This window comes from Toxorhynchites rutilus, chromosome 3 (assembly GCF_029784135.1).
Source record: "Toxorhynchites rutilus septentrionalis strain SRP chromosome 3, ASM2978413v1, whole genome shotgun sequence".
NCBI classification, from domain to species: Eukaryota; Metazoa; Arthropoda; class Insecta; order Diptera; family Culicidae; genus Toxorhynchites; species Toxorhynchites rutilus.
In genome coordinates, this window is record NC_073746.1 from 145,741,046 (window position 1) to 145,751,517 (window position 10,472).

A 10,472-nucleotide genomic window follows, 5' to 3' on the forward strand; every position below is an offset into this window, starting at 1 on the left:
TCAAGTGGTTTCATCAACGCTACGTCCCACAGGCAAATCATTGACGGTCACCTGGCGCAGATTCTGCTTGCCGTCGATGACGAACAGCCCACGGAATGGGACTCCGCTTTCCTCCTGTAGCACTCCATAGTCGCGCGAGATTTTCATCGACTTGTCAGCCAACAGTGGGATTCCCAGCTCGCCAAGTCCACCCTGCTTGCGGGGTGTGTTGATCCAGGCCAGATGAGTGAAATGACTGTCGGTCGAAACGCCAATCACTTCGCAGCCAATCTTGCGGAATTCCTCCACGCGATCCGAGAAGGCGATGATTTCGGTCGGACAGACGAAGGTGAAATCCAGAGGATAGAAGAATAGTACCAGATACTTGCCGGCGTAGTCTTCCAGCTTGATCTCCTTGAACTCGCCGTTGATGACGGCGGTTCCGGCGAATTTGGGAGCGGGTTTTTGGAGCTCTGGAACTGGCATGTTGAAAATAGATTTGCTGAGCTTGTTGCACGTATAAATTTGATTCTAGCCTTTTGTGTTTGGTGATTTCGCGATTAGGAACACCGGCTTCTTCCTGTGCAGTGCACTAATTCACAGCAGACAAAAGACGACCGAAAACAGAACAAAACACCTCCGAGCGCCAACAGATGACAAGAGAAACTGCATACTGAGGTTTATCGAAATCGAAATTCATCAGATGTTTGTTCCTGGTGAGACGTGGTGGACATCATCGATCGAGCCGAGAACCAGAGCTGAAATCCCGGGGAAGAGAATCCTTTAAGACAACTCAGTGACGAACCGGATCTAGATCTCCACCGGATAGCCGAGCCAACGCGAGCAAGCAAGGAAGTTTCACTGGCGCCCAACGCAAAAGAAAAAGTAGTTTACTTCCCAAATCGGAAGTAAATCCCTTTTTTTACCGGTCTCCCGGAGAAATTTCAACGAATTAGAAATTCTTTTCAATTGTCGCGTAGTGTGATTCTTTTTTTTGTGGAACGATTGCGGAAGGAAATTTGCAGGTTAAAGCGGATGACGATAAAACAACTCGCCGATACTATATACTGTGTTGTTGGAAGTGGTCATTCATAGGAAACAGAGTTGAAAATCCTGTATTTACTCCGTCAGTCATCGGTATTGAGTTTCGGATCAGGTTTTGTTACACGACATTCGCAATAATCGTGATATTTGATAATATTTTCTTGAAATTTTGTGAGTTTTCGGATTTTTGGTTGAATTTTTGGGTTTTTTCGGATATGCATGCTTACCTTTTTCTTATTTTTAACTTCACTAACTGAAGTTCTTGGTTCAATACAAATTTATTTCTTTATTCTGTTCGTTAGTTGATTCATTAGGTTTTTCGTAATAAAAAAAAAAGATAAAAATGGCACAATCAGTTCTTACTTACGACGAAGCAAGTACTCGTTTGATGAAATGGTACTATGGCATGAGAGTCGACTATCTCACTGAAGAAGAACTCGATTATGAGTTAACGGCAAGATGCGTTATTATTACCAGAGACATGAATCTCGCTCGTAGACGGAAGTTTTTGAGAGATCGCTTGAAGGTGGAGGGAGAAGGGAATAGCGAAACTTCTATGTTCCTTCCAGCCGATCCCACGAACGACCTTACTGAATGTTCGAATCAATGTACGAATCTTATTAACATGGTAGATTTAGAACAAGATGAGGAGAAACAACATGTTTTGCATCACCGATTAGTACACTACGGAGCGAAAATAGTTCGGTTACTTACAAACTCCAGAAGTTCACCTAACCTCCACAGTGGGATACAAAGCTTGCTAGTAAAAATTGTCGGAGTGTTGGATCAGTTTTTAGGTCAACAAGACGATGTTCAAATAGATAGAGCATCCTCGGAATGAGCCAAAGCTTTATCCATTTGATCAAAATTCACTTCATCCATTTGTATCTCGCACGCAAAATACCGCCACTGCGGGTGCTTCGGTGCCCAATCCGCAACCTGTTCATAATAGCGTATCTATTTCGTATTTTTCACCTTATCAATCACGTCATACTTTACCGGTATCCAAATGGAATATCACAAAGTACAGTGGAAGTGATCAAGGTTTAGGACTGAACGAATTCCTAGAATTAGTTCAAGCCCTATCACTTGCCGAACATGTATCCGATCGGGAATTGTTCGAATCTGCTATACATCTCTTCACGGGATCAGCCAACGCAACGATCAACCGGACGGTTTATGAATTGGGAGCATCTAGTGTTCGAATTGCGTCGAACTTATATGCACCCGGACCTAGATGCGCTAATCAAAATAAAGATCTATCAGGGGAGACAGCAGAAACAAGAATCGTTTCACGAATACTATTTTGAAATGGAAAAGTTATTCAGAACGATGTGCATACAGATTCCAGACCACGAGAAGGTCCAAATTTTGCAGCAAAACATGAGAGTCGACTACAAAAGGCAAATGACTTTCATTCCGATCGTTAGCCTCGAAACACTTGTGGCAGCGGGTCAGAAGCTAGACGCTCTAAATTTCTCAGCGCATAACAAAATTTTTGGAAATGAGAAGACGGTGCAAGCGATCGACAATCAGGACACGTCTCGTAGAGACCGTCCAAAACCACCCCAGTTACAAACACCACAAGAACAAAAGCGATTTTCAGGTCCATTCAAGGAGCCACACAGTCAAAATAAGAACCAACAAAATTCATCAAGTCAGTTGAGGAATGCACAACCGACTAAAACTGGTGCCTCCCGCGACTCGCCAAAACTACCATCAAATCTGAATTCAAACAGACCAAAGTCACCAGTTGCCGGTCCATCTGGCACTTCTTCTCGTCCTCAACTTACTCTTGAGCAAGTAGTTCAAGGACACAGACCCCCAGGACCCAACACTTGTTTCAATTGTGGGACTCCTGGTCATCATTTGGTAATGTGTCGTCAATTGCGACGTCTTTTCTGTGAAAAATGTGGTTTACATGGTTTTCCTACTAACTTTTGTCCGTATTGTATAAAAAACGGACCACGAGCGAGCGAAAATCGCCGTTCGCAGAATTCGGAAGCGTAACTCCACCAACCAACCTTAAAACCCCACCAGTTTTCTGGGAAACCTCCACCGAAGACAGTTATTCCCGGACCGAAGAAATATGTAACATTACTTATCCATTTCCAAATGATAATCGTCCTTTTGTGGATGTTAAAATTTATAGCCTTCCTCTTAAAGCTCTTTTGGATAGCGGAAGCAATTTCACTATAATTAGCGAAAGGGTCTTTGCCCGATTAAAGCCTAAGAAGCTTTGCAGTGCACCTAAACACATTTGCTTGAAGTCAGCTAGTGGCGATGAACTCCAAATTATTGGTCAAGTTCACCTACCATTTCGTTTTCTCGATATGATCAAGATTGTTCCGACCCTGGTTATCCAGAATTTATCTCTCGACTGTATATGTGGTATGGATTTCTGGAGAAAGTTTCAGATTCAGCCCACTATACTTCAGAGAGAGTTGTTGCATGATCCCAGGAACGTAACAACAATTGATCAACTTACAATCGAAACGATTCTGTCAGATGACGAACGTCAAAAAGTTGAGGAGATAAAACGGCTATTTCTCCCAGCAAAGGCGGATCAGCTAACTATCACACCACTTGCTGAACATCGCATTGTCATTAATGAGGAGTGGAAAGACACACCACCGGTTAGACAATGTCCCTATGTAATGTCCCCGAAGACGCAGGAGTTGGTGGCTATAGAGTTGCAGAGATTGTTAAATGTAGGGATAATTGAACGGAGCAGTTCGGACTGGTCGTTGAACTGTGTACCTGTAATCAACCCTACTAAAGTTAGACTCTGTTTAGACGCGCGCAAAATCAACGAGAGAACTGTGCGTGATGCATACCCTTTGCCCCACCCTGGTCGTATCCTGGGACAGCTTCCCAAAGCGAAATATTTAAGTACAATCGACTTGTCAGAAGCCTTTTTGCAGGTTCCATTGGAACCGAATTCGCGAAAATACACGGCATTCTGTGTGCAGGGCAAAGGGTTGTTCCAGTACACCAGAATGCCTTTCGGTCTAGTAAACAGTCCGGCCACACTGGCCAGATTAATGGACAATGTTCTAGGTCATGGTGTACTGGAGCCGTACGTTTTCGTGTACCTTGATGACATCGTCGTAGTCACTGAAACGTTCGAGCATCACGTGCAGCTTCTCGTTGAAATTGCGCGCCGTCTGAAAGAGGCTAACCTTAGTATAAACTTGGAGAAGTCCCAGTTTGGAGTGAGCGAAATTCCATTCCTAGGTTATCTTCTGGGTACTGATGGTCTTCGAGCGAATCCCGAAAAAATCAGGCCAATCGTCGAATATGAACGACCGACTTCGGTAACCAAGCTCAGAAGATTCCTAGGAATGGCAAATTATTATCGCCGATTTATTCAAAACTTCAGTGGGACAACGTCCGCCCTGACTGACCTGTTACAGACTAAGTCGAAGGTCATTCATTGGAATGATGACGCTGAACTGGCGTTTTGCGAGATCAAGGAGCGTCTTATATCAGCCCTTATTCTCGGGAGTCCAGACTTTTCACGTGAGTTTGTGATTCAAACGGATGCGAGTGATGTGGCGGTTGCTGCCGTGCTAACTCAGCAACAAGAGGACGGAGAACGTGTCATTTCATACTACTCGCATAAGTTGACGACGCCACAGAAGAACTACCACGCAGCAGAGAAAGAAGCTTTGGCAGCAATTCTCGCTATCGATGCTTTCCGTGGTTACATCGAAGGCTATCACTTTACGGTAGTGACCGACTCCTCCGCTCTCACTCACATCCTCACCACTAAATGGAAGGTTGGATCCAGGTGTAGTAGATGGGCGCTTGATCTGCAGCAGTATAATATGACGGTAGTTCACCGCAAAGGCAAGGAGAATGTGGTCCCTGACGCCCTATCGCGGAGCGTTGCTGTGGTTCAAGATGTACCGGAAACACCTTGGTATACTTCCATGCTGCAGAAAGTAGCGGAACGACCGGAAGATTACGTTGATTTTAGAATCGAAAACTCTAGGTTGTACAAATTTGTGACCAGCCAAGACCACCCATATGATTCCCGATTCGAATGGAAGCAGATCCCAAAAGCAGGAGAAATCGCCCAGATTCTGAAGAACTGCCACGACGAAGTATTCCATCCAGGATACGATAAAACACTCGCCCGGGTACGGCAGAGATTTTACTGGCCCCGGATGGCAACTGAAATTCGCCGATTCTGTCAGCAGTGTGCTACCTGCAAAGAAGTCAAAGCAGCTTCGGTACCGGTAGCTCCAGAAATGGGAAAGATGCGCTTAACCAGTCGTCCATGGCAGATCGTGTCAGTCGATTATATCGGACCCCTCCCCCGCAGTCGGCGCGGAAACCAGCACATATGGGTCGCGACCGACTATTTCTCAAAGTGGGTTATGATACAGCCTGTCAGAAATGTCGCTAGTTCATCCTTGTGTTCCATTCTTAAGGACCAATGGTTTCTAAGAAACTCGGTACCGGAAATCATTATCACGGATAACGCGAGTTGTTTCCTTTCAAAAGAGTTTAAGCAACTCTTGGATCGGTTCAAGATAACTCACTGGCTCAATTCAAGATATCACTCACAGGCTAACCCTGTAGAGAGAGTTAACCGAACGATCAACGCGGCAATTAGAACGTACGTGAATGAGGATCAGCGATTGTGGGACACAAAGATCCCGGAAATTGAAATGGTCCTCAATACTAGTGTTCACTCGTCGACAGGTCACACTCCGTTTTTCATAACGCACGGTCACGAGTTGTCAGAAGTCGGATCGGATCACTGTTTGGCTAGTCACGAAGACTCACTCACCCCGGATCAACGAGAAGAACGTAAGAAGCAAATGTTCGCTGATCTATATGATATCGTCAGTCGGAATTTAGTCAAAGCTCATGAGTCGTCCAGTTCCAAATACAACCTACGTCATCGGAAGTTTGCAAAGTCATTCGTCCCTGGTCAGCTTGTCTATCGTAGAAACATGAAGCAATCTAGCGCGGCCGATAGCTACAATGCCAAATATGGTCGTCAGTTCCTGCCATGTCGGGTCAAAAGTAAGCGTGGGACGTCGTCGTATGAGTTGGAGGACCTCTCTGGTCGGAATCTTGGAGTATGGCCGGCTATCCACTTGAAGCCCGGATAAAAGAGTATTACATCAATCGTACATTTCGTCCAGAACAATTAACCTCAAAAGTTAAATTGCGGAAATGAAAACGCGGGAGCATCATGATCGGATCCGTTTCTCCGTATTATCCTTTTCCGATATTTTCCATCACGATGAGAACCTAAAAGAAAGATAAAAATTTTCGTTAGGGGATGCATACTTACCTGTGTAGGCCTCATCATGATCGCGAATTTTTCATGTTCTCCTCACGAGAACAGCTTGACATGTGAACCGCTCTTGACGTTCTCGATGAACAATCACGAAACAATAGACAGTAGATCAGAAACTTCAACAAGTCGACATTCGTTTTGTAAGGTTGCGTACACACGTAGCCACCACTTACAAATTAAAAATACCCAGTGGTTTTATTCCATATGTTTGACATCTATGCTCTCGGTGTGAGAGGAGTTCGACAAATATATTGGAGTATATCAGTGGATACTCAATCGATTATCACGTTTCTCATGAGATGAGATGCGTTGATAAAACAATCAAATTAGAATAGGGTACCCTAATATATTGCTAGTCGTAAGTAGTTTTCAAATTTAGTTCTGTGAGATGATGGATGAATGATGGGGGTGTATGAATGGTATGAATGAATGGCGATGGAATGAGAGAGTGTGGTTTTTGTCCAAATGGATTTTTTTTGTGACAGTAAAAAAAAAGAGATGAATCAAAGTTTGTTCTCTTGATTCAGTATAGCTGATTGTAGGTTTAGGTACAGGAAAGAGTAAATGACTGTTTCTGGTTTCTGATCATTATCCGCATCTGTAGTGATAGTTAGAGCGCGTTTTTCCGACGCGTATTGATGACCTCGACATTGACCCTATCAAGATCAGTTCACATCAAAAAGGTTCAAAAATTCAATGAAAATGAATACAAAAAAAATGTGTGATATTCATGGTAATTGTTCGATTCTGTATATAATTCATTCAAATTCGTTGATATTTCATTATGCATGTATTTTTTATTGCGTTATGCATGCGTTAGTTTTGTAGTTTGAGATTTCCTAAAAAAAAATTAACTTCTTTAATTTTTTTTACCCGAGCGGTGCGGTAGTGTGACAAGTCACCTGTTGGGTTTTCGTTGTTGGTTTGATATTCACTCCACCCACGGTATTTATTAAAATTATTGTTAAAAAAAGAGAAAACACTACAGCAAAATTTAAAAACAGCTAGATAGGTTCCTTCGCATAAAATTTAAAAAAAATATCTTTATTATTCCAATAAATAAAAACCTAATAAAAATAAAATGACAGATTAAAAAAATATATAGATATCTAGGGTTAAAGGACGGCACATAGTCATACACAACACGAATCAAGGTTTGTAAACAGCACAATCAACATTACACAACACATTAAAAACATCGCACAGGTTGGCACGACTGAAGGCGGTAAAAGGAACCCGAATGAGTAGATTTTGGCGGGTCGAGAGAGTTCCGGGGGGGATCGATTCGGGACTGACTGGAGCGACCGCACAAAGACCAGACGTGTTCTAAACGACTCCAAATACAAAAAGTTTTTTCGTGGAATAAATTTCCCAAAAGATCAAGTCCCTTCACTAATTGGGAGTCGTAAGCCGTCCCACTAATCAACACGAAGTTGTGTGGCGGTTTCATACTGAGGTTCATCGAAATCGAAATTCATCAGATGTTTGTTCCTGGTGAGACGTGGTGGACATCATCGATCGAGCCGAGAACCAGAGCTGAAATCCCGGGGAAGAGAATCCTTTAAGACAACTCAGTGACGAACCGGATCTAGATCTCCACCGGATAGCCGAGCCAACGCGAGCAAGCAAGGAAGGATCACGGCGGGCCCTGACACTGACACACGACACTTGTGAGTACCCTGTAAAAAGTGAGGAGCTAGGGAAATAGGGCAGGAGAGAATTTTTAAATAAAAGTCCGTCTTGTTAGGAAACCTAAGAACGTGGTGTTTTCCCTTTTCATAACCTGGCGAGACCATAGACGACCCTGGGAGGTTATAAGAGAGTCCATGCGGACAGCTAGGGCCAAACAGGCTAAGTTTCAACCTTTACCGACTATTTTATTCCACCGTCTCTTCATCTCCGCAATATCCATAATTTTTTTCAGCTTTCGTTTACCCACTGCCTCTGCCCACTGCTCTCGATCGGCCGAAACGGGGGGTAATTGGGTGGGCTGATGTCTTGTCAACGAAATCAATCCCGTTATCAAGCTTGCCAAGATCCTTGTGTGCTTCTATGTAAAGCATCATGCGTTTTAGCCTCTAGACTGATTTGTAATTAACTTCGTTTTTTTGTCCGCAGCTGCACATCTTTAGCCTGATTCGAAGTTTATTTTAGCAAATTTATCATCAACTATTGCCCGGGAAGCTACCCAAAATCCACCTTCACATACTTCGTCCATAAATAAGCATCTTTGGTACCTCGCTAAAACCCTTCTGCACAATTCTCGGATGCGTAGCCACTAGATTCTGCTTCAGCTTTGGATGTTCGTTGATGATGTTTGAGAATGGTAACCTTTTAGCAGAAGAATCCTCCGTACACTACTTCTGTTTGGATTGTATTCCACCGGAGAACCCAGGGTTTGCTATAATTGGAAGCCATTGGGTCCCATGCCGTTGCCCATCATAAGTTCTACTACCAGGCTGGATGCGTCACTTTTTTCCGTTTACAGAAATATTCTCGGAAACGACGGATGGTTTAGATCAGGGACTCTCAAACTATTTTGGGCAAGAGAAGGGGTCTCTCCGGAATGAAGTGATACAATTGACTACCAAAAACTTTATGGGTGGTCAAGTGAGTAATCTTGGTATCATTTCTCATCAATGAATAGACATAAAATTCAGAAAACATCAAGTGTAATTAATCATTATTAATACAAGTTTCACAATAATACTTTCCAATATTAGTCATTCTTATAAAGAGTTGGTTCACGTAACACAACGCATACATTATCCCAATGCCACTTTGAGTTCCTGGTTTAGATTATTCAACGATTTTGAAATTTGTGAATCTGAATGTATCATAACAAAAATTTCACCACCGAAAGCGAGAACTTTCCAAGCAATCTGCTGTCAAAACATTTCAGAACCAATCAGTTGGGGCGATGCAGTAAATGTGCAGCGTTTCCCGATTCTGAAGAATGCTTTATTCGATATCAGATTGTGATACGCAAATTTCCAAATGTATTTCCCGAAAATATTTTTGTGATATATTTTCAAACGAATTGACATATTTCGTTGACCATGCGTCTCCATGCTACCGTTACTCCACTCCAAAGCAATAAGATTAACCAAACGTCACGGCTTCACTGACTGGACAGGAATTCGGTAGCTTTCGCTGAAATTTTGCAAACTGGGCGCAAAAGTGACCAACAGTGCGCAAGTCCGTCGCTGGATAACCTGGAAAATTTCTACATCGATTTGTGGCAGCCTTCCTATGTATAAACACTCTCTTTTCGTTAGCTCGCGAACATCGCCGTGGTATACCAGAGACCCATTTTCGACGAGACACTTTCATCGTCGTTGTCGTCACACATTGGATGTCGTGGACGCTGCCGTGGACACCTTCAGATAAGAGATTTCATTCGTGAATCGAATTGGAAACAAGTGTATTACTCACAGAAAAGTTTGCTGCGGAAGATCCAATGACAACAGGTGCAGAGAAGAATATGATTTGTTTTTTCTTGTGAATAGATATTGTGATAAAACCAAGTGTTTGATAGCACAGATGAAAAAGTGATGGATGTTTTAATGGCTTCATATAGGTGACCAATATGAAGCTACGGTCTTTTTGGTGAAAATAGTGGCTGCTGTAAAAGACAAGAACGGCAGTAAAGGACAAACCCCGGAGCTCAGTTGATTTTCAGCTCATGCGAAGATTTGGATAAATGAAAAATTGATGGTGGAAAAATATTTCATCTCATTGTAGAGGAGAAAAGAGGAATGGGGGAAAAGTGGGCCTGCGAGCACCAGTGTCACCCAACTCACACAAGGGTGGATGCATCTCTTTTCCCCGTTTTCTCTCGCTCTTTTTCTCTCTCGCTACTCTTGTTGTCACGAGAGTTTTATGTCTTGCTCCCCACTTCTCACATTTTTGGACCTTCGCAGCACGTTTTCCACGCGTGCATGTATTATAAGTTGTTTTGGTTTGAGCACGTGCTCGTTTGTGTTGGTGACGTATGGGAAATTGTTGATATTTGTAGTGGAGAATTTTCCAACCATAGCTTGTAGAAAGAGACAAGTTGGATTCAGAAACACAATAAGGTTCGCTGATAAAAACATTTCTTCCATTGTAGTTACTGTTGTATGCTGAC

At 43.0% G+C, this 10,472-nt stretch overlaps 1 protein-coding gene across 1 annotated transcript; it reads right to left on the bottom strand.

The window, feature by feature from the left end:
- On the bottom strand, positions 1-643 carry LOC129773548 (peroxiredoxin 1-like). The gene has a single exon (XM_055777162.1). The coding sequence runs from the start codon at positions 463-465 to the stop codon at positions 1-3; it is 465 nt and encodes a 154-aa protein (XP_055633137.1). The 5' UTR covers positions 466-643.
- Between the last annotated feature and the right edge of the window lie 9,829 nt (positions 644-10,472).

Coding starts and splice junctions, on each gene's coding strand:
- LOC129773548 (XM_055777162.1), bottom strand. CDS start 465: ATGCCAGTTCCAGAGCTCCAAAAACCCGCTCCCAAATTCGCCGGAACC.